This window comes from Siniperca chuatsi, linkage group LG17 (genome assembly GCF_020085105.1).
Source record: "Siniperca chuatsi isolate FFG_IHB_CAS linkage group LG17, ASM2008510v1, whole genome shotgun sequence".
NCBI lineage: Eukaryota > Metazoa > Chordata > Actinopteri > Centrarchiformes > Sinipercidae > Siniperca > Siniperca chuatsi.
In genome coordinates this window covers 16878539-16903633 of record NC_058058.1, presented here as the reverse complement: position 1 = coordinate 16903633, position 25095 = coordinate 16878539, and the positions used below count along the sequence as shown (strand labels likewise).

The 25095-nt window shown below is 41.3% G+C and overlaps 1 protein-coding gene across 2 annotated transcripts in view; it reads left to right on the top strand.

The window, feature by feature from the left end:
* The window catches only part of cdk6 (cyclin-dependent kinase 6), a 39822-nt gene that overhangs the window by 3469 nt on the left and 11258 nt on the right, over positions 1 to 25095 (top strand). For both annotated transcript variants that reach the window (XR_006375132.1, XM_044171011.1), the window contains exons 3-5: positions 2736 to 2871; positions 7560 to 7727; positions 24475 to 24584. Coding sequence is in view for 1 of the 2 variants with exons in the window: in XM_044171011.1 (XP_044026946.1) it covers positions 2736 to 2871; positions 7560 to 7727; positions 24475 to 24584 (414 nt within the window). In the remaining variant the exon portion in view is untranslated. The remainder of the gene's footprint in view (positions 1 to 2735; positions 2872 to 7559; positions 7728 to 24474; positions 24585 to 25095) is intronic.

Genomic DNA, 25095 nt, shown 5'->3' with positions numbered 1-25095 from the left:
TCTGTGAGGGGCGTGTAACCCCAGCGCTTCAAGAGGAGGGTGCCCTCTATTCTGTCACATCATACACAGTACTAATACCTTGAATGAATCGCCTCTCACTCACTACACCGACTCCAGCATTTCCACTGATTACAAGGGTGTTGGCACAGACGCACGATGCCTCGTTGGATAGGAATGAAAGAGTTTCCGGAGAGATTTAGTCATTTCTTTCCATGCTCCGATTTTAAATGGCTTATGTAGATTAGTTAGTTTGAGTTATAGCAGCACATGCGTTGAAAGCCCTTTACAATATTAATGTGACATTGAGTAGGATAACTATTAATGAATATGGAGGTGTCAAAATTTACTCTAATTCCATCCATCTTTGCATTTTGAGGTTGGAAGTTAAAGCTGATACCCAGTGGTACCCCCAATCAATGTCATGGCTCATGGCATGACTTGGAAGCTTTGTAAGAAACCCATATTGGGTTTATTGTCTCATTAGGACAATAAATATATTTTCGATGTAGGTTAAAGGCATACTTTGGGTATTTTGAAGTGAGGTTGTATGAGGTACTTATCCATGGTCAGTGTACAGTAGATGGCGGTCATCTCACCCCCAGTTTGGAGAAGCAGACAGGAGTCCCGGCAGGTGGCAGCAAAATCTTTTATTTTAACCACATAAAAAAATCTATCAGTTTAAGTGTACGCTATATTAAGAATATTTTCACCGCTTTATCTCGCTGTCAGACAGCCTTTTTCTTTGGCACTAACCATAGAACTACCGTATTTCTGCTGTAACTCTGATCCACACAGCTGATCTGTGGCATAATACAGTGCACAGCGCAGTTGAGCTTATGCGTAGGAATATGTGAGTTCTACGGTTAGTGCCAAAGAAAAAGGCTGTCTGACAGCAAGGTAAAGCGGTGAAATTATAAATATAATTTCATTAATATAGTCTACACTTAAACTGATATTGATTTTTTTGTTATTATTTTTTATGTGGCTAAAATATGCTTCCCTGCCCAGTACTCCTATCTGTTTCTCCAAAGTGGGGGCGAGCTGACCGCTGTCTACTGTAGGTAATACACAGAGTATGGATAAGTACCTCATACAGCCTCACTTCAAAATACCCGAACTATCCCTTTAAACCTAACTCAATAAGTCAATAGTAATGGGAGACAAAAATCATCCCTTTTATGTTTTGTAGCCAACTGATTTAAACTGACTTTACAAATCATATTTTCCACTTCATTGGCTCATTCACATGCATATAAAGATTATAATGTCATCCTTTTAGTAATGTGATTACAGTAACCCATTACTTTGTAATCCGTACTGCCAACACAACGTGTCTGATGGAGATGCTTCATGGCTCACTTTGTCGCCTGTGTTGTGATGAAAGATGCTGCATCTGCAGCAGCAGCTACAGGCAGGGTCCACTCGACTTCCCATAGAGCATCAGGAGTTGTCATAGTGCTGGTTGAGGAATGCTGCTTGTGGTCCCCAGCTCTTTGAAGAGGACATACTGGATAGTTTTTTTTTTTTTCAGCTTTTCACAAAAGCCTGCCTTGGCAGGTCTGCCGACATAATCTGGATTCTTGGCCTTAGTTTGTTGCCTAGTGAAACACAACCATAAACAATGGTGTTTGGGGCTTAATGGTCTTGAATATTCAAAAGCTTTGCATAGAAGTAGTTTTTCACGGTAACCTGACACAACATTATCGGGGGGGGGGGGTCAGCAGCACGTGATAAATCTGGTATCGAAGCATGTTTCTTTTGCAAGTTTCTGTAAGATAAAAATACACAGGAGCCCAGACTCAGGTTCTTGGCCAAACATTTACAATTTAATGTACTAGAATGGATGACGCTTTCCTGACCATCCACAAAGCACATATGTTCAACTCTCAGGTGTTGAGGTTTTATTGGAATCTTTTCCTTTTCCGTAACTGAATTTTATAAACAAAAAATGTATGTAATGTAAGGTAGCGTGTCCCTTGTGTCTAGTTATTTTTGCTACATTAATAGACCCTTTTCTCACGCAGACATTTTGACTTGTCTAGCAGGAAACACTGTAACTGATAACATTAACGAGGGTTTCCATGACATTAAGGTGTTCCAGTAAGTCATAGCAGTCATTATTAATGTCATTAGTTACACCCGTGTTTGACATGCCTATTGCTGTGTCTGAAATCACTCCCTATCTGCTTTAAAGTGTGCTATATTTACTTTCCTCCATTATATTTGAGTGTCCAAGAGTAAAATGGATGAAATATATAGAGAACATTTAAAAGCTTTGCACAGTGGAACCAAAGTGGTTATGTCCATAAAAGTATGCTTCTTTTTACTATAAAGCCAATGCAGTGATTTTCCTTTGCTAGAAGTCACTACTGTCATTCAACACTGCACTTGTCAGTGACAGTCTGAAATCTCAATTTACTACTCACTATAGAGTAAACATTTGAGTGTTAATTATGTAGGAAATGATGAATGTGTGAACAAGAAAATTAATTCAGACACAGGCCATTTCTGAAGCAAAATAAGTGACATGATGATGATAATATCCCTTGTAAGAAAAGAGACAATGCAGACATGTTATCAGTGATTATCTTCTATATGAATGCAGCCATTTTATCATTTAGAAGAGATTCAGTCTTGCATAGTTGTAGTCAGAAACGTTGTTGCAGCTTGCTGAGCAGAGTCGACCCCATTAAATCAATTGTATTGATCTCCTCCATCTGTTCCTCTTGTTCTAGGTTGTTTGATGTTTGTACAGTCTCTCGGACTGACCGAGAAACCAAACTCACGCTGGTCTTTGAGCATGTGGATCAGGACCTGACCACCTACCTGGAGAAGGCCCCTGACCCCGGAGTACCACCTGAGACCATCAAGGTAACCATTGCCATTGTTATCTAAAAGTACCCAGGGAAGACGAATGCTATTTACTGTAAAGTGGAGTCTTTAATGGTCACTGTGAGGGACATTTTGTTTTTTTTTACTATTAAATCATCAGTGAGACATAAATAGACAAATTCCTAGACAACTTTAAATAACTTAATTTTAAATATTACTTTGAGTTTTAGTATTTGATACATAAATGAAGCAATTTCCCAACCCTCTGTGGCTTGAATATTGCATGGCCACAGCCATATCTGTATGCTACTGAGTGAGTTTTCCTGGCCTGAGACAGAGAACAGAGTGCAGTTCCCTCCAACATCAGAGGTACCGGAGCGTTTTGAAAGGCAACACATGTGGCAGATGGGCTCCAAATTAGAGGCTCCCTGCCCTCTCTATTTTCACTCTGCCCTCTCTCTCTAAGTTTACTCTGTATTACAGATTGAGACAGAGAAAAAGTGTGTGTGTGTGTGTGTGAGAGAGAAACTTGACTTAAAAATGTTCCCATTGTTTTTGTGAACTAAGAGTACTCAATTTGATGCTGACAATTATACTTTGCAGTAATTTGATCTCTTACCGACATTCCCACATTCAAACTCACCACCACTATCAACTTCTCCAATTCATTAAATAAATCCACTGTGTCCATTTACACTTTGCCAAAAGGTCGGAAATGGATGTGTTGCCAACTTCTTTCCTCTGTAACTGTCACTTTTTATTTTAATCTTTCCCACATTCATACCTTTTTAAAAATCTCTTCATTGTGTTTCACCCCAAGGTCTGTAAATGTATTGTGTACAGTACTGGAGAGGTACATCTCTATTTTTGGACACAGGGGCCTCAGAGTTTAAAGTGTCATTTTTGAAACCGAGAAGTTCTGGAAGCCAGAGTAACCGTTGGTTTTCACCCCAGGGCCTGGGTTATGTGTGAAGGTTTTGTCTTGAGCTGTAATGTTGGTGGGATGCTGTGCAAGTGTAGACGAGTCGGGTAGATCACACCTGAGGCTTTCCCAGGGTTTTTGTTGATACAGTGTGTGGTACTGTAGTGTCTATGGATATTTGTGTTCATCATGTTGTTAGGCTCCAGATATTGTACTTCTACTGCAACACTGAAAAGTGAAATCTAAAGATGTTTTTTTTTTTTGCATTTTATAGACTAAATGATTGACAGATTACTAATAATTGATGGTTTAATTAAACATGTAATCATTTCATTTTTGCCTCAATTCACTGTTATTCCTTGCCTTTAAACACGCTATCGGTGGTTCAGCCACTTTCTGAGGTGGTATAATGGCCTGGGTATGCTTGAAACTAACTAGGTCAGACAGTGTGTCGTCTGACTACTTCTGAAGGCAAAAGTGTTTATAGCTGTTCCGAATGGCCACACTCAAAGGCAGGCGAAAAGCCTGCCGCCATAGAAAGTTTAATAATCGTTCAAATGGGGATGACTGCACACACTTTCGGACAGTCTCTCCTCAAGGCAAAGTGAAGGAAGTAGTTGTGTGAAGAAGGGTGAAAAAAACCCCGCTTGAGAGAGAAGTTCAAATCCGGCGTACCTTCTTAACTCTGCACACCCGGCCAGTCGCTATGTAAAGTGGGCTTATTTGTCAGATTGTCACTTTCGGAAAGTGTCAAAAATTGTTGGATGTGGCCCCCCCCAATTCTGACGTTGGAAAAGTTTGGGGGAGGAGGTTTCCAACGATGTTCGACAATCTGACAAGCACTTTGTTTGAAGCATGCTGACCCCTTGAGGCACCCCTCCTTTTTTAGCTTTCTCCTAACATCCATACAGCTGGAGCCTTGAGGGGACAAAAGGACAATGGTGGAGTGACAAGATGACACTGGCACCATCCCCTGTTATTTCTAGGACAGCGGACACTGCACAGTAACCCTACAATCGCCCCCCTTCCCAACAACTTAATTTACCTTCTGCTATACCAGATGATACCAGATAGTGGATCCCAGTCCAGCAGTCACAAATGTAGCACACCTGTACCCAACTGATTAAATGTGTACCTATTCAAGAGTGTCACCCTTGAATATCCTAAACCAAGGGAAAACATTTACCCTCAGACAAAGACCCTCAACTAAAAAGAACAGGCATACTTTTCCTCAAAACCAAACTACCCCCAGCACCCGACACCCCACCCTTGCCAAGCCTGTCCACTTCAGCCCCCAACCCTCCACCACCCACTCAGACTCAAGACCCACCACAGGGACATTGATGAAAGAGGTCCTCCTCCAGGAATCAAATGAGCTGGAAGGACATCAAGCAGTTGGGCTGCCCCAGCCTCAGTGCTCCTCACCCGGGCCAGCGCTTGGGTCTCACCCACCCTCCTCTGCCACCACCGTCCAAGCCTCCACAACTCCATTCTCTGTGCCCATAAAGGGGAAGGTTAATGAAGCATGGGGAGGGAATTACACTAACGCTAACCGGCAGATGTCCCATATTGTGCCTAGCTACAATAAACAATATGGCTACCTCTGGCACATTTGCATCAGAAAAGGAGGCGCACTCAGAAAGCCATGTTTTGACTGCATCTTGCAGAGGGCTGACTACTTTTTTTTCTGGTCCTCCTGCTTTTTTTCAGGGTCAGATCTGTTGCCTTTTTGTGTGATTTTGTTTCCTCCTGGCCAAGTTGTTTGGGGTTTTTGAAGGTTGAAGTGCTGCCAGTTGAAGACAGTTGTGTGTTGAGCAACTCTTGTGGATCTTCTTGCTGCTGAAATCAACTCTGTGTGAGGCTAAGAGATGGCTCACTGTTGCTCTCTGTGCCACATGTGGTCTTAAACTTTGTGGCAGTATTAATTTTGCTATTTTAATTTCTAAACATGGTGTTTCCCTATTGGCAATGCAGCAAGTTATGCAGTTAGAACATAGTTGGAATATTTTTCATTACTCATTGGTGAGGGTAATTGACACAGCAGAGAAGATAGCGCTCAGGCTAAGGGGGCCAAGATTGTTTGTGTGTTTGTCCAAGAGTCACACTTCTGAGATAATTAGTGTTTACTAGGAAATGCTGCTGAAAGGAAGAATGGTGAAATGGCTATTTAAAGCAGAGAGGAACTGGTGGGAGGTGGGGGGGTATGCTATTGTGTCAGCCCCCCTCCTTACACACAGACACACACACACAGACACACACACAATAACACAACTGGCTGCCTCTCTCCTATGGCCCTGTCTGTCTGCTGCCCTCCTCGCTGGGTCATGGCTGGATGGAGATGTAGAAAGGAAGGTCTGTTTATGCATCCTGCCTGCCCTTGGTTAGAGGGCACACATGTGCATGCTTGCATGCACACACTCATACACTCACACACACACTGATTGACCCTTACATGATCCTGAGGTTCACACACACAAATGGAAATGTAGATACACACATATTACGTTAACACAGACCCAGAGGGACACTCAGTTTGTGTGTATACAAACACACACACATCACTCCCCATCTCCACAGTATTGTGTGGAGTGCCTTGTCTCCTCCTCTATGGCCAGCACAGCAGCCAGCCCCGCGCCGTTTGCTAATGTTTTCTGCCTGAGTGTGCAGACCCCTTTGACTCACTCACCAGCTGGTTGGCCAGTGAATAGAGCTGCGGGCTCAGGTCCATGTCACTTGTGAGGTCTTGGCGGAGGGTTTGGGGGGGGGTATATAGGAGGGAGTGTGTGTGTGTGTGTTTTGGAGGGGGGTGTACAGGCTACGATGTAACACACCACCACCAGCATCACATCATTTCACTTCAAAAATGTCTCTTTTCTCTTCCAATCTAAACGTTGTATCCTTTACCGTCTGTTTTTTTCTAACAGAGTAAATGATTGTGGAGAATTACATTTTTACCTACATAAACTCCATATTTATTCATTTTTATCTGTTATTAGGCCATAACCTGAAATAGCTTTCCCTAGACTTTATTTTATCAAACAATCTCTAAACCAAGCTCTGCCAAAACCACCTGGCCACAATCCCTTGTAATGACTTGTTATTTGTTTACAGGTGTGGGACCTGTTTGAGAGTTTTTCGGTTTGAAAAGAACAAGTCTAAGCTGGTTTCGATATAGCTCATTGCTGTTCATACCAATTTACTTTTCCGAGTGTGTCAATGATGTAGTGCCTATGGCCAATTCTGAGGTCAGCTTTTGGGTATAAAAAGAGAACGAGTGCCAATTAATTCAAGCAGGACAGCTGCTGAGAAACAGAGATCCATGCTTGTACAGAACGGACCCTCTCTTTGCCTGTATCGTGTGTGTGTGTGCTACAGATGTGCTACAGTCAACAAGAAAAAGACGACGTCCTCCTCTAGTTAACCCCCCAGTGCCCCAATGTCTCAGCCTTTATACTTAAATTTCTCACTGCAGGGTCTTGTCATTTAGGCCTTTTTTTGTCTGGTTTGACAGAGGAATGAGTTAAAATGTTGATGTAGAGGTGTGGGGTCATGAAGCCATCTGTCTTTGACATTTTTCAAGGACAATTAATGCTGAACTATTTTGGAAATCAAATTTATCAGGGCCACATATGAAAAATGTAATCAAACTTCAACCATGTGGTCTGTGCTGTTTGCTCAATCTCACACTCATCAGTGTAAAAAGCTTAGATCATGCTCATTTCAACTTCACTGTATTAATTCTGTATCCTTGTCATGTTTACAAAGATCCACCCCTCTTTGTTCTTTCTGTTTTGTTGTCTTACAGGATATGATGTACCAGTTGCTCCAGGGGCTGGACTTCCTGCACTCACACCGCGTGGTTCACCGTGACCTGAAACCCCAGAATATCCTGGTCACCAGCGGAGGACAGATCAAACTGGCCGACTTCGGGCTAGCCCGCATCTACAGCTTCCAGATGGCGCTCACCTCTGTGGTGAGTTATGTTCTTATTTCTGAACAGAGTGAATCTAAACAAACACTCCCAAACACTGTGAGCACAACTGATGAATAGAGGATGTTTTAACTGGGTCATAGGCACAAGTAGACTTGGATGAGGGAATATTACATGATCTAATATATTGGTTCGTGATGTCATATGGAGTACATGCACCGATGCAAACAGAGTTGGGCTCTGTTGCACCTGCATACATCAGCTTCATGAATTCTATGTTCAAAATCTCCTTGCCATACTGTACCTTTAGCTGGAGAGGCACGTCATTCGTTTTGCTCAAATGTACCCACAATAAGTCTGAATGGGGTTTTTTTCCAATACAAACTGTAGGTATTATTAACAGATGATCTTGTAATCTATTGAAGTACCTTTTTTGACATTTGTGACATTTTTGAGAGAATAGAACAAATTTAGATTTAGTTCACATCTAGCCCTCTCTTTTTCTTTTAAAGTGAACATGCACATAACCAAAAAGAGACAGAACAAAATAAAACCCACACACAAAGAAAACATCAGCAAAAACAAGTGAGAGAATAACAAGAATGTAGCCATGCCTTGATATTGCCTTGATACACTTGTTAAATGCAAAGCAACTTTATATACCCATATTATCCTTGTCCTCCTTTTCTCTTGAAACCCCACACTTTGATTTTTGTCTCCATTATTAATGAAATGCCTCTTCTTTTTACACAATTGTACTGTATAACTAACCAAGAAAATGTAAGTTGTAGGATCTTTGTGAAAAGTCTGTAGAGTCATCTTTCTATGTGTGCATACTTACTTGTCTGTGTGCATTGCATATGCATTTATAATTGCAAATGTATATTTTTGCACTACTCAAACTCAAGCCATCATTCTCATCAAGGTTTTTTGATAGAGACACATACACCGCCTTGAACTACCGTCCCATCTCCAGAGAGTTAGATGAAAAGTGTCTAATGTGATGTAGTGGGCACTTACAGGGCATCATCGGGTAGCTCTGCAGCACTAGGCCAAATGATAGGGTTTCTCTGTGTAAAGTGAGAGCCAAGGGCCCCCGTGGTCCGTCTCAGGAATCCCTTAGTGGCTGTTACAGACAGGGATGGGACAGACGAAGAGAGACCGACACCCCTCCCTTCCCGCTGTCGGTACTTTGATATCCAACTGTTGAGCTCTGAGCTCTGATGACCAGATAAAAGAGAGACTGAAAGGAGTCTTTTGGAAGAGCTTGAAATAGGGAGAGATGAGACTTTTAAGATTAAGGTAGCCAGCAACAGTAGCTCAGTACCTTGTTATAAGCCTTTATTTACCAAGAGAAGGTTTTCTGATCTGCTTCACATTCGCACAGATATTTGCACCCGTGTCTTTAGCTCCTTTTGCTAATCAACCTGACCAGTCCGAACCCCTTAGGTTAATTTGGATTAGGATATTGTCAGTATATTTTATATCAGTCTTGTCAAAGATAAATTTCCACGGAGGACTGGATTTCAGCACAGAACTTCCCGTCAATTTAAAAAAAAATGAAGCTTGAGTTGTGTTTGTTTCACTTTAGAGGTGTCAGAGGTAGGCTTACTGCAGTAGTCAGTATTACTGGTGTTACACGGTGTTCAGGCATACACCAGTTACACACTGGTTAGCTTCCACTGTCATTTCACTTTTTTATAGAAATAAAAACCCATTTAGTACATTTTCACTTATCAGCACCCACGTTCATCAAATAAAAAACTTAATTTGTAAAATACTAAGCATGTTATCAATACTTAGTTGGACAACTGACACTACAATTATAAAATGAAAGTGTCTGCTCTGTGCAGGAATGACTTGGCTTTACAATGGACGGACGACAAAATGTTAATGTTACTCACCCCATCTGCTGATGAGGCATCAGAATGATTGGAAGCAGGATGAGGGCTTTAAACAACTTTTATTATGCCAAGTTAGCAAACCTCATGGGAACTTAAGTCAGGCTCATCCAGTACATCCAGTAGTGCAGCATCTGCCCATCTAAAGTAAATATAAACATCCTTTGGGAAAGAATGCAAACTTTTATTCTGCTCTCAGCATCAGGTTGGCACACGCGTCTATGCCATTGTCACTGCGCAACAAGAGATGAGCAGCCAGACTAGTGGACACAAGCAGGTGCTCCTCCCTTCATGTCAACTACAGATGACGTAGATACTATATGTCTCACGTAATAAGGACTTGTGCTTTGTGACCAATTTCATAAGGACAGTAAATGCACAGTATTTGCTAAAACCATAGCATAAAGCAATTTAAGACATGACAAACCTGGTTCATTGTAAGTCAGATTTCAAAACACATTACAATGAAACTCTTGACAGCCCACCACACACAAGGAGAAGCCAGGCCACTCTTTTTTTAGGTTTAAGGAGACCATGATTTGAGTTTTATACCTTTCATTGCATTAGATCAGTATTTTACTAAAGAAGCTTGTTCAGCCTTTTAGTAGATTTGTTTTTCTTGGCACACCAGGAAAAGTAGACATTGTGAGCTATTTTTAAAAAAATGTATGTATTTTATTTGATATTTATTATACCTATATTATGCTTATTATTTTATACTCATTGTATGAACCACAGATCAGTCTTGTAGATCTCAGGAAGCCAAACAATACATCACAGGAAATGTAAAGTTTATTTAGACTCTAAAGTAGAATATTGTCAAAATGAGTGATGAATTTAAATTTTAATTGGAATTGATTTAGTTTTTTGATAACTGAAATCTAATGATGGTGTTATTGATAAAGTGATTATCACAACAAGTTAACAGCACTTTCATTATTAAGACATCAGTACTGATAAATGTCTGCATTAGAAAGGTCAGGACAGATTGTCGATTGTGACTGCTTGAGTTTCAAAATTTGGGCTTGTTTTGTGTTTTTTTTGGGGTTTTTTTCTCAAGCTCAGTAATGTGTGATTGCAGTCCAGGCCCTGAACTGTAATTTCCCAGTATTATGATCAAGGGTAATTTTTATGATTCAGATAAAACTAGTCAGTATTTCCTCAGTTAATTTCTATAATTTATTATTCTGATTGATGATAATACACAGCTAACTCTGAATGCGACGTACCTAACCATAGAATTTACATAGTGTTACAAACTAATCAGTGTGTGTGTGTGTGGTTTCACTGGAGGTTTTGTCTTTGAGTAGATGTTGTAATACATTTATGACTAGACGGGGGCACTTTTTTGTCAAGGTTAGAATGCTTACCCGGGAATTCACCTTTACATATGAGTGGCAGATATCAAGTCCTCAAAACTACTCACGCATACACAGAGGCACATAACATGACTGAATGTGAATCTTATCGCGCACACGCATGCACGCACACACAAACACACACACACAGAGTGAGAGTGTGTTAGTGCATGCATGTGCTGCAACGCGAGTACGGGATCTTCAGTTCTAGATTCATGTGCCTGTGTCTGGAATCCCCCTATCAGTCCAACACACGCACATAAACACACATGCACACAATCTCTATTCATCCATTCAATATTTCCTCTTGCTAATAAAAGCAGATATTCTACACTGTATGCAACGCACATGTTCACAAATACACACAGCATTTAAGAGGATCTTCCCCTTTGCCCAACAGACCAGCAGTTGCTTTTAGTCACCTAATGCCAGTTACTGGCAGACAGATGGGCTTTGGAGAACTGCTGTTGCTTAAGCGAACCCAGGCACTTCTCTCTCACTTTCAAAGTGATTCATTTAGCACTTCTAGAATGACAAGATGGCTGAAGTGAGCATTTGCATAAAGTCGTCAAAAAGAGTCCCTTGCTCCTCTTTCTTTCCCAGTGTCGCTAACTGAAAGTAGCGCTCTAGTACTTTCTGCTGATGATTTATCAGCATTGCTCAAACTTGTCTTTTTGTGATGAATTTGCTTTCTCACCTAGCAACATGCTGGGTTGTTAATATGTCATTGACAAAAAATGCGGTCTCTGTGTGTGTATAAAAACGTGTGTCATGAAGTGTGGGTGCATTTGCACATGCATGGTTGCGTGTGACTGATGGCCCCATCAGCATCACCCACCTACCATGTTGCACATATTTCACCGTCCCCGAAAGAGGGGGAGAGAGGGAGGAAGACCACCCATTGGGTTGGTACTGGGGTCCAGATTAGGCTGCTGCTGGCAGTCTTTGGAGGTCCATTGCTTTGTTGATGATTTTTAATGACCCCAGTCTGGCTACAGGCTCATTGTACTGTCTTGAGTGACAGGCAGATGGGAAAAGCTGATGGGTTAATCTGACATACCAGAAAAGAATGGAGAGGGGTCTTTTTTTCTGTCCATCTCATTGAGATCCCATTTCTGCCAAAGCCCTTTAGGGAAAACCATTTCTTTTGATGTTGTTTGAATTTGGCATGTGCAGTGATACTGAAATTCATTTGTATAATACAGTGTTAAAACACAACTTATTAACATCCAAATACTGGTACAAATGTGTCTTTCTAACAACATAGAGGGAAACCTTTCATCATGTGACTTGGGCCCATCCAATTAAAGTCAGGCTACATATTCCTAAAACATCCTAAGGCTAAAAGTAGCTCCTAACTGGCCCAATCCTAACTTGAGGACTCTCAGGCTTTTAGTCTTAGAGTAATTACTAAGTCTGAGAGAAGTTATGGTAACCAGAGGAGACATAAGTTACTAAGATCTGTTCACAATCAATTCACAATAATGAACTTTTAAAAGCATATTTTGATGGCAAATGAGGTAATAAAGATCCACTCAGCTCACCAACAGATTAAAACAGATCAGTAATACTGGAGATGGTTTGCGCAACTCTGCAATACTTACATACTGGAAAAAAGCTGTTTACAGTGCTGATGAACTAGAAATATCTCTGCTGTCTGTCAGAATTATTCAATTATTATCAAACCAAAATACACTCTTCACACCAAAATCTAATTAAATCCTCTGCTCCTGTGTATTGATGAATGTTATTTCACAGTCACTGATGCAGATCGGTCACCTGTCATTCAATCACTGTAGATAGTGTAAGTAATTCATGAAACATGCCGTCATCCATAGCAATGGGGTTTACCCTGACCTTTCAATTAGTGCAGGAGTTTTCTCAGTTCTGTAGTAAAAGTTGCCCTCAGCCGCAAGTAAATCTTAAGAAGGAACTAATTTAGCTTTAACTTTTAGTTCCATCTACGACTCCTAGTGGTAGATCCTTTGTGAATACGGCTCTTTCTCTTGAAGTGACAACGGAGGTTAGGTCAGGTGTTATTTTCAAAAGATAACCTCCAGTAACCTGACCATGGTGGTTTTTCCATCTACACCAGCCACACATTGGCAACCATTGTAGTACAAGGCTGACAGGATGGTCCCATGAAACCCATTAGCTTCCACTCTCATGCATGTCATGCGCATGTTGTTGCCTGTCAAATTGGATTTGGAAAACTCAAGGGGAATGCCACCAGACCTTTATGTTAGCACTTGTTGTCGAACTCTTGTGTTCTTTTAGCTCGAAACCAAAATAAACTGAGGGCTTGCCATAATTTACAGGAGATGACAAGATAAGCTTATTAGTGGTGAAAATGTTTTTTGTCTTGCTTCTTGCTGCTTAAGTGAGGCTGTTATTGAGTTACACAACAGTCAAAGGGAATTGTATGACTCTTCATGCCTGGTGCTTTTTCTTGTGAATAAATGACTTCTAAATTTCCTTTTTATATGATCAAATTAACCACTTATTATAGGCTTTTTAAAAATAGTATCTTCTAACACAGTCTGTACAGTTACTGTCATAGTTTCCTGTAAACTCTGTTGTTGGTAACATGCAGAGGAGTGAAATTGTTACCTGATCGAAGGTATTTTCCCAATTCTTCCCCCTAGTTCCCTCTACTTATAGCCCTCCCACTACGCTTACCAGAATAAGACACCCATATCTCAGACGACATTAAACAAATTGAAACCAGATTTCCTGCCTGCGCTCAAACAGCAGACAGGCTTTTACAATACAAAGCTTTCAAGAGCAGTCAGACTCTATTCAGTGTGGATTTGTATTTTCACGTTGGGCCCTTGTTTGACTGTATTAATGTGAGTTAAAATCTGTGGGTATAGGTTAGAGGAAGGTGTAGATTGGTGTGTTCACACTTGTGGCACGTTATGATAATCTTAGATGATAGTGATGATAATGTAGATGAGATGGCTTCAAGTTGGCACACCTTATTCGTCTAGATGATGGCTTTTCCCTCTTTTGGCCCTTGTTATTTAAAATTTATTTAACAGTTTTAAGAGAATAACTTTTAAGAAAACCTCTTTACAAAATATACAGTCTCAGGACTCCCATAATCTTTCAACTATACCATACATGCTATGACAAAGGAAGCATCAGTAGCGCACTGTCACTGTGCAACAGCTTTTATGAACAGAGACTGATGCAACTGAAATTTCTTGGTGGTGACCAAGGATGAACTGGACAGTCGTATCTGTGAATCTCTTCTTTTGCCAGACAATGTGTTTCTACTCTGGACAGACAGAAAGAAAGGCAGGCATGCAGCGGCAGGGAGAGGGAAGGGGGGGGGGGAACCCTTGCACTGCACGCAGGAAAGCACGTGCATCGCACTCTGGGAATGTTTAGATATCTCCTCAAACGGCTCCGCATGGGGAAAAAAGGAAAAGTCATCCTCTATGCTTTGACTGCAGCCGGCTGGAGCAAAGGCGCTGGCCCCAATTTGACATAAGCAAACCCACACAAAGTTCACACACATATATGAACAGGGATATACTGTACATAAACACGTTCAAACGCAGTCACATTGTTATAAATGTTTGCACACACATAGATACACACCCTCACATGCACAGTTGAGGTCTTATTTGATTTTTCCTGTGTGTACCCCCTATTAAGTGTATCAGAAAGAGCAACGGTAGCACACCCCTACACACACTCCTCTGCACTTCACTGTATTAATTGTTGATGGTCTCTTGGCAACACTCCAGGTGGGGAAAGTGGGGTACTGATCAGTGTGTGTATGGTGCATGTGCACTCACCGGCATCTGGATATTAAAGCCTTGTCCTTACCAGCAATGGCAAGAGGAAGCGGAGAGGAAAAAAAGAAAAAATTACAGCATATATCAGGAATTTTCCAGCTAATGATGTGCGGATGTGGTAGCACTGGGGAGAGAGAGCCACTGACTGTGCTGTCTTTGTTTCGCTCGCCTAGGGCCCCATGCTGCATTCCTGTACACTGTGCATACTTTGGCAACACTTGTAGTGCCCGTTTTTTCTGTTTTACTGTATACAGTTTGTGTGCTGCACTTGCACTTTTCTTTCTAGCCCTGTAGCTCTGTCTCTCCCTCCCTCAGCCTCTACCTTTCCCCCTCATCTCTCTTTTAAATCTCCTCTCTCTCTCTTTCCTTATTTCCTTTCTTGGCCTGGTGCAGCTGTATTGTTGGGACTGTCCTTTTTGCAGAACAAGAGAAAGAAAGAGGGAAAGTGAGGGAGGAGTGAAATAATGGTGTTTACAACATGGCTGACTGCTAGAGCTTCGAATGGGGCCTCTCTGGAGACACAACATTACAGCCTCAGCTACACTGTGCTCTCAGAGTGCATAGTTTTGCTCATATCATCATCATCATCATCATCATCATCATCATCAAACATCCACTCTCCTTCTCCCATATGTGGCCTGCCTATACACTCTGAAGCCTTCATCCATTTTCCTTCCTTAGATTCACTTAGGAAGACTTTAATTTGTGGTGGATTGCTTTCAGGAATGTAATCAACTTCTAGCTTAAGACTTAAAGCATGTAACAGTCGAGCCATTTACCTGAGAGACTTAACTGCACTGAACGTTTATTCCACTTTATTCAGTCATTGCTGAAAGTTAAAACCTCCAATCATGCTCTTATTGATTCAATTACAACAGTTATTTGGCCTCTGGTGCATCCAAAGTATTTGTCTGTGAGTGTGCATGTGTGTGTAGATGTTATGTGTCTGTGTGTGCCGTGGTGCTCTTTCATCCTGGGCTTCCTCAGTGAGAGGGAATGTAAACACAGGCCCCCGGCCAAGCTCCATCGGCCCCACTGCCTCTGGCCTCAGTCATCCTCATGGCATCAGGTCACTGTGAAGGTCCCCCTTGGAAGTCCACATGGAGAGTGACAGGAAAACGTTTAGTGTCATGGTAGGGGAGGTGGGAGTTGAGGCTGACCTGAGGGATGAAGAATGTGGTTTTCAACAACTCAGCATAAGACGGTGTAGTCCCTCATTCGTCCAGGAGTGTTCTATCGTAGAAAAGGTTTTTTTCACAATTGAGAATGACTTCCGGATGGGAGCCAAACGTCTTGATTCTGAAAACAGGGTCCAGATGACTACGACTGAAACCTTTTCTACGAAACAACTCAGCATAATAATGGATAAAGGATAATTCCATTTTTATTAATATTTGGGTATTATTTTTGTAGTTTGAACCATTATACTTTTCTGCTCATCAAAGTCATTACTGAGATCTGGGAACACAGCAGCATTACTAAATATGAAACTACTGCCAGCGGGCGATTAGCTTAGCATGAAGACCGGGAGCAGCGGGAAACAACTAGCCTGGCTCTGTCCAAAGCCTAATAAGTCCACCTACCTATTTCTTTTCATAATACTGCCGGCAACTGTGGATCAGTAGAATAGCGTGAAACCAGTGGCAGGAAAGTGTATTCTGTGTGTGTGCGTCCGATGAAAATTTTTTAAAACATTGCTCCACAGCACTACTAGCAGTAAAAACTCCACAAGGTACCTTAAACTTGGTGAGTACCATGTTTTATTACCAACAGGAATGATGGCCAACACTATGTAATACTATAAAAATAAGCCAAGTTGTAATAAACCAAAATGATCCTTTAAACATCAAACACATGCTGCAGATAACTTGCATACATTTGCAGACACAGTCAAAAGCACTTGGCACTGAAGCACGTGATTCTAGGCAAAAGCAGGTGCTCACTTTGTCACGTGCAAGTACTCACACAACACAAACCAAACGCCTCCGCGCTCACATGCATGCACCCTATTGTCATATTCCTCTGCTGTGCATGCACAGTGAGCTGATGACACAGGTCCGGATGTTGCAAGTCAGGCAGGCTTGGAGGTCCGGCCCAGGAGGTCTGGAGGTCCTCTGGGTACAGGAGAAGCCATTTCCTCCCTGAAGCGGAGTGGAGAGCAGTGAACAGCAGTGAGGGCTGAGGAGGGTGGTGGTGGTGGTGAGGGGGAGGATGCTCTCAGCAGAGAGGAATTCCCAGAATGTTGTCCTTTAATCTGGAGTCAGGCTCACACACTATGTCTCTCACTCTAACTTTTTCTTTTTTTTCTCCCTCGGCTGTATCTGACCTCCTCTGGCTTTACTGTTACCATGCGGAAGGGAAGAGGGGTGTAAGATCGGCAGAGATACAGATAGAAAATGCAAAGCAGCTGACCTAAGAGCAAAAGACTGATTTGCACAGTTAAGGGCTGACTCACTTTCTCTGTGTCTGATTGTCCTACATACTGTATGTATGTGTCTGGATCTCTGTTTTCATTCAGCCTGTACAGAGGAGGTAGAGCAGGAGAGGTTAATGAAGGGATATGTGAAGCAGAACAGAGAATGAGAAGGGTGAGAAAGAGAAACTAAGGAAGAAGGAATGCAAACGTGGTCGGAAGAAGAGGAAGGGAAAGGACAAAAAAAGCTCAGAACAACATTGCAAGTGGGGAATGTCCTTTTTCTTTTTACAACAGCCTGTGTTATTATAATCATCTCCATGAAAACGGTTATTAAGTTGTGTGTTTAGGCCACGACTCAGATCATGTTCCTTTGTCAGAGCAATAGTTTTGAGATATTTAGTATAACAGATTTGAGACTTACTTAATACAAAGACATTTGAATATTTTGTGGAGAGCGTGAAACTGTATGTGATCAAAATGTGTTTATGGATATTACAGGCACTCCAACTGTTGTATGTAGACTATCCTGCACTTCAGACATGTATTTTACAGACTCCTGGGCTTACAGAAACAGACAGAAAGTGAGGCATTTTATAGAGAAGAAACAAGAGATTGCAGGAGAGAGGGAGGAGGTAGGGAGAAAAGGGTGAGGAGGATTGCTGAGTGGAAAGCAGTGCTGTGAATGGACTGTATGTTTGGTAATGAAAATGAAACACCCTGAAAATCTGAATCTGAGGTTTGAGATGAGCCATTTGAGGGGCAGAGTCAATAATTTCAGAATAACAGGCATTAGGCAAAATAAAAAATAGCAGTATACTTTTTCAGAAAGTGGTTTTATTCATAAATGCTTAATGGGTGGCACTTGTTTGTGACAACTGGTGTGAGAGGATGTGTGCAGAAAATCACAATGTAAACCAGTAGGGTATTTTGATCCTACTCCATTTTTAAAAAAATAAGTGAAAGGATAAGTATGGTGATATTCTATATTTTGTCAACAAATGCACAGTATAACCTACAGTACCCAGTTGGTTTAGACAAGTACTTAGCCTTTAAAAAAAACAAAAGTATACATTTTTTTTACCCTTTTTAAAAAAAAAAATAAATAAATATGTCCTGAGTAGGACAAACAGGCTTGAGGTTGAGTGTCACAGACAAAGTAGGGAAGTGGGAAAGTATTGAGAGACGGACTAATGCATTGGTTTAGTTTTTTCATGATATTCATTGACAAAAAAGAAAAATGTAGAATACCAGCAGTCTTATCCTTTAATGCAAAGATAGAATGAAAGACCACTTTGCCATATATACACTGCTACAAAAACGGTTTCCTACAGTGCAAGTAGTCAGGGTGTGATTTCAGATTGCAATAAGCCTTAAAGCATCTATCTTCCGGTGTGTCTATGAGTGCATGTATGTGTGATATATATATGCCTTAATCTGCAGTTTGTGGCCAGGTTTTCGAATAACTCTATTGCACTGAGGCGGATATACCCCGAGCTCTAGGTCTGTGGTTCTTCCTAGAAGGCTCTACGTGTGTATATGTGTTCTTACGAGCCCTGACTTTTGAGTCTGCAGGGCTACAAGCGTCATGCAGTAGACTGAAGTCACATACATTTGAGCCTGCAGCTGCAAGAGTTAAAGGAAGATGTTGATTGGGCCATTTGTCACTTAAGCATCCATCCACATTTTAAAACAACAACCTGTGTTTGAGTGTTTGATGGCTTTAGCAATGCCATGTCTTGGTTAGCAGGGGGATAAGGAGATGTGATTTGCTCTAACTAGATATCAAGCTGAACACTTGCAGAGAACTTGAATTTAAAATACCATATAATTCCTACAAAGATGAAAGCAATGCAGCCATGAATTTTCCTATGTTGAAAAATCATCAATTACATTTTGTTGTCTGACTGTATGGGCAGATGTGCAGCTTCCATTCATATTTTTCTTTGAGGTTCCACTGTTCTAAAAATCTTCAATGATTCCAACAGTCAGCCTGTTCATTCTCAGTATATGTCTCATATCTGGTCACGTGGTTCAGCCGACACATATCAGCCAACTGGCCTCAACTTCCTCCCTATTTCCACTGAAGCAGGAAGCAGGAGATGAGAAACTATCACACATCTGCAAAATACAGCCCCCGGCTCTATTAATAGTGTCATTCAGTTTAGAAGAAATAATGTGACCAAACTTTTTATTCCTCTTATCAGTCTCTGTTGACTGTCTCGCTTAAGAATTCCAGCTCATGGTAATATTTGGTCACTTTGTGAGTTTGCCTCAGATATCTAAAACTTTCTCTCATGCTACAATTACAAATAATGTGCCTTTCTAATGGAATTCTTGTTATTGGCAGGGGCAGGTGGGTAATGAACTCACCATTCTGAATGGTGAATGCTGGTTGTAATAGACAAGGATATTCTGTGAGAAAATGTTATCTTTGTCACCAGTGGCTTATCAAATTCTTACGTTTTATATTAGTATTACTGTAATATTACTAAATACCATTTGTTTACTGTCAAATAATTAGGGCAGGCACTGATGGAACTCAGTAACAAAAAGTTATTTAGGTTTTTATACACTTAACAAGACTAAGAGTATTGTGTCATGCATTTAATTATGCCCAGCTCGCGTGGGCTTACAAGACACCATAGATTCAAACAAGCCATGACCAGAGTGCAGCATACGCATTTTCAAACAACAAAGAAAGTCCAGGAACAGAGAAAAAAATATATATTAATATTTTTAAAAATTGTTAAAGCATCTTTCCCAATAAAATTTTCAGACCATCGCTAAGTACAGAACAATGTGTAATTCCTGGCCACATGCTCCAAACAAATAAGGGGCTGCATTTCACCTTGTGCAAGAATTGCATGATTGACTAATTGCAGCAATGACACTGTTCAAGATTGTGTACAGTTAAACACGCGCAATAAACCTTGCAATGTCCTCAAAAATGTATAGCGAACTCTCCAAACTCTGAGAGCCGGTCAAAATAACACTGCTATCTTATAATCTTCATGTGTGGCGTCAGCCTGTAGTTTACATTATAGCTTGCCTAGCTTAGTTTTAGCAAGACCATAGTAGCAAGAAAATAGCCACATCAAAACCATATATCGACGCTATTTGGAATGTTTTTCGGTACGGCTTGTGTTGTCATTAGTTGCACTAAAGATATGTTAAGATATGAGATATAAGATATGTTTCACTAAATTGCCAACGTTAGATGTTACCAGTCTAAAAGAAACGTTCGAGTTCAGCATCAAACCGCATCTCTTTACTGGCCACACCAATATTTACTTGTTTCTTTTCTTTGCCACGGAACGCGGTTTGTTGCCAGGAGCGGGTGGTTGGGATGGTGATAAAGGTCGCTTGCCAAGAGCTTCAGCCATCTTTGTATTTCTGTGACGCTAACCAGGGGCTGTACCAAAGATGCTCTATAACAACTTAACTAACTACTACTAACTTTCTGAACCGTCTCTGGCTGTACCTTCAACATGATTGGCAAGCCCCCGGGGCAGCTCTACTTCTTCGCCCTCTCATGTTGGACTGAGGGCAGACTGGACGCTACAGTGGCTCACTATTGCCTCTTGAAGCCTAGCTCAACACAGGATGAGCCAGGGCTACCCGGTTAGCATACTAATTTCAGTTGATATCTCTGCAACACAATACATAGACGTCTTTGACATGACATCAGAACTCTTACAGTGCTTCCAGAAAGTATTCACAGCGCTTCACTTTTTCCACATTTTATGTTACAGCCTCATTCCAAAATGGATTAAATTCATTATTTTCCTCAAAATTCTACAAACAATACCCCGTAATGACAACGTGAAAGAAGTTTGTTTGAAATCTTTGCAAATTTATTAAAAATAAAAAATGAAAAAATCACATGTACATAAGTATTCACAGCCTTTGCCATGACACTCAAAATTGAGCACAGGTGCATCCTGTTTCCACTGATCATACTTGAGATGTTTCTACAACTTGATTGGAGTCCGCCTCTGGTATAATCAGTTGATTGGACATGATTTGGAAAGGCACACACCTTTCTATATAAGGTCCCACAGTTAATAGTGCATGTCAGAGCACAAACCAAGCCATGAAGTCCAAGGAATTGTCTGTAGACCTCCGAGACAGGATTGTGTCGAGGCACAGATCAGGGGAAGGGTACAGACAAATTTCTGCAGCATTGAAGGTCCCACTGAGCACAGTGGCCTCCATCATCCGTAAATGGAAGAAGCTCCTAAAGCTGGCCAAACTGAGCAATCGGGGGGAGAAGTGCCTAAGTCAGGGAGGTGACCAAGAACCTGATGGTCACTCTGACAGAGCTCCAGCGTTTCTCTGTGGAGAGAGGAGAACCTTACAGAAGAACAACCATCTCTGCAGCACTCCACCAATCAGGCCTGTATGGTAGAGTGGCCAGACAGAAGCCACTCGTCAGTAAAAGGCGCATGACACCCCATCTGGAGTTTGCCATCAGACCATGAGAAACAATTCTCTGGTCTGATGAAACAAAGATTGAACTCTTTGGCCTGAATGGCAAGCGTCATGTCTGGAGGACACCAGGCACCGCTTATCACCTGGCCAATACCGTCCATCTACAGTGAAGCATGGTGGTGGTAGCATCATGCTGTGGGGATGTACGGAGACATCCTTGATGAAAACCTGCTCCAGAGCGGTCTGGAACTCATACTGGGGCGAAGGTTCAGCTTCCAACAGGACAACAACCCTAAGCACACAGCCACGATAACAAAGGAGTGGCAATGGGTCAACTCTGTGAATGTCCTTGAGTGGCCCAGCCAGAGCCCAGACTTGAACCCGATTGAACATCTCTGGAGAGATCGGAAAATGGCTGTGCACCGACGCTCCCCATCCAACCTGATGGAGCTTGAGAGGTCCTGCAAAGAAGAATGGGAGAAACTGCCCAAAAATAGGTGTGTCAAGCTTGTAGCATCATACTCAAAGACTTGAGGCTGTAATTGGTGCCAAAGGTGCTTCAACAAAGTATTGAGCAAAGGCTGTGAATATTTATGTACAGGTTATTATGTATTTATTTATTTTTAAGACATCTGCAGAGATTTCAAACAAACTTCTTTCACATTGTCATTATGGGGTATTGTTTGTATGTAGAAATTTGAGGAAAATAATGAATTTAATTCATTTTGGAATTATGCTGTAACATAACAAAATGTGGAAAAAGTGAAGCGCTGTGAATATTTTCTAGATGCATTGTACTTCTTCACATTCTGTTGATAATGTTAGTTTATTTTTTTAATGTTTTAAACAAAAATTCTGGCCATATCTTGTACCTTTTTAAGTACAGCAGAATTCATAAATCACTGACAGAAAACAATGGCTATGTAGTACTGGAAAAATCTAAATAAATACTAACTAAACAATCTATCTTGCCTTCTGTTCCAGGCTTTTTAGACGAAGTTGGAAAACTTAAACACATTAAAATTAAACAGCTATTCCAGTTTTTGATCATCTGTACACCAGAATATTTCAGGGTTTTGTCGAGCCATTTTGTGGAACATTAACTCTCTTATATATACAGTATAAAAGGAAATGGGACTCACTTTCCACTTCACCCAAATCACATACAGTAGAAGAAGAAGTAGAAGTACTAACATGCCGATGTTTAGCAGGTAGTATTTACCAGGTGCATCACCTTAGTTTGTTAATTTGCTAATGAGAATGTCATTAGTTTTGCAGGTATTTGGTCATAAATCAAAGTATTAGACAAAAGGGAATTTTGACCTGATGATGACAATAGAGGAAAGGTTAAGGGATCGCCAAATTCAGCTGAATTTATCCCCTGGGGACCATGGATATCTGTAACAAAATTCACAGCAATTGATCCAATAGTTATTAAAATATATATGAACCACAAATGTGAACCTCATGTCAGTGCAAGAGGAAAAGTCAGAGGATATTCAAAATCTGTAGGATTCATACTCTGGGGACCATGAATGCCTGTACCAAATTTTATAGTAATCCAGTTTTTGAGATAATACAAACATTGACATCCACAGAGCCATACCGCTAGCATGGCTCAAAAACAACTTTTTCCGGATGGGAATTAAATTAGGCAAGGACGAACAAGTGCGCTTACTGAAATACAAGGAGAAATGAAATGTTATAATGAAATCATCCAACTTCCCTCAGTGAAAGAAATCCTGTCCAAAAGTCTATAAACCATGGGTTACACAGGGAGCACTTGAGCACATAAGCAAGGACCTGATTCACTTTTTAATAGTTCATAATTGGCTATCTACATCCTTTGAAGATCATTGCTCTCATAAAACACATACAGGCATGTGGTCAACATCTAAAAGCTCAGGGTATCATTTCATTTCCTAGTACTCCCGCGGAGAGTCCAAGCCAGCTAATAAAGATATCTAGGTGACACCACACTCTTTTTGCTTACAAACATTCGCCTCAGACTCTAAGATCCCGATAAGCACTCTGCAGTGCCTGAGAGGGGAACTTCAGCCAAAAGCTGTTGGAAAAATCTGGAGTTTAGGAAAGCACCTGGAACCAGTCCACTCTCTTACTAGGGGTCACTGAGTTTTGTCTGGAGGCTTTCCCTACTGTAGCTGTTAACAATGCTGCTGCTTTCCTACAGGCTATGGCTACACACACACACACACAACACACACACACACACACACACACACACACACACACACGTTTAAAGCTCCCAATAGAGTTACAGGGACAAATTTGGAAACCATGTGTGTGTGAAGTGGCACAAAATGGCTGCCGTTATACCTCAGGTGGGTGCAGGGTTGCTTGATGCAAGACAGGAAGTGTTTTGGTTTTTTTTTTGGTTTTTCTGTTTCGGCAGGAGGGAGAGGGGTGGGGTGGTGGTTAATATCAATGATAGTCAGCCCGTTATCACTTCATGTACACAAGACATCAGCAAAGTTTAATTCATTGAAACATTGTATTGTTTGTTATTGTAATGGCTACTACTGCACGTGTATAGACATGTGTGTATATATACAGTATTGTCTGTCCCTGGTGGATTGCTATGGAAAGACTGTGTGATGTGGGTACACCAAAACGGGAGCAGGGAGACATGTCTTGCCAGATATGATTTCATGTCTTACGTAAGCCTAAGATGGGGGCAGAGAAGTATTAACCCTGTGTGTGTGCAAGTGTGTGCGTGTGAACCCCCCAGATGGTGACATTTACTCAGTGCGGCTGGCAGGTAAAACTACATGCAAGAAATTGGGAGTGATTTGTGTACATGTGTCTTTGTATGTTTAACCATATTTTCTTAATGGATTTCTGCTGTGTGTGTTGTAGGTGGTTACACTGTGGTACAGAGCCCCAGAGGTGCTGCTCCAGTCCAGTTACGCCACGCCAGTGGACCTGTGGAGTGTCGGCTGTATCTTCGCTGAGATGTTCAGAAGAAGGTGAGAGCTGCAGAGAACACAGAACCGACTAAAGATCTGTTGATTGAAATTTTGGTGCAAGCCCTCATACTGTGTAAGTATGTAGTGGGATAACTACACCCTCATAGAGAAAATGTAGGGATTTAAACCAGCAACCCCATGCTCACTGGCCCAAAGATCTCGCATCAGCACCACCAGTCAAAGACAAAACAATATGCAGCTTTCATCCAAAAACGCCATTATTCTATCCTGATAATTGGACTAAATTGCATTTTTGTTTCATTTCATTATTCTGTCTGATGTCATGCTCATGTTGGCCGCTTTCTGTTTGGGAGGGAGTATTTTGCTGCAACCAACCAGTAGTTAGTGACGTATCCAATTTCAGTCTTGGAAACTGCAGTAGCATTTAAGAGCAGGTAACATTTTTTGTGTCCATTGAAGAAATATGCCGTTTTTAAGTTATTTCTATAAGTCGACTTGCAACAACCTGTATAGCTGGTACTGTCTGGTACAGTAAGATGACGTTCATTCT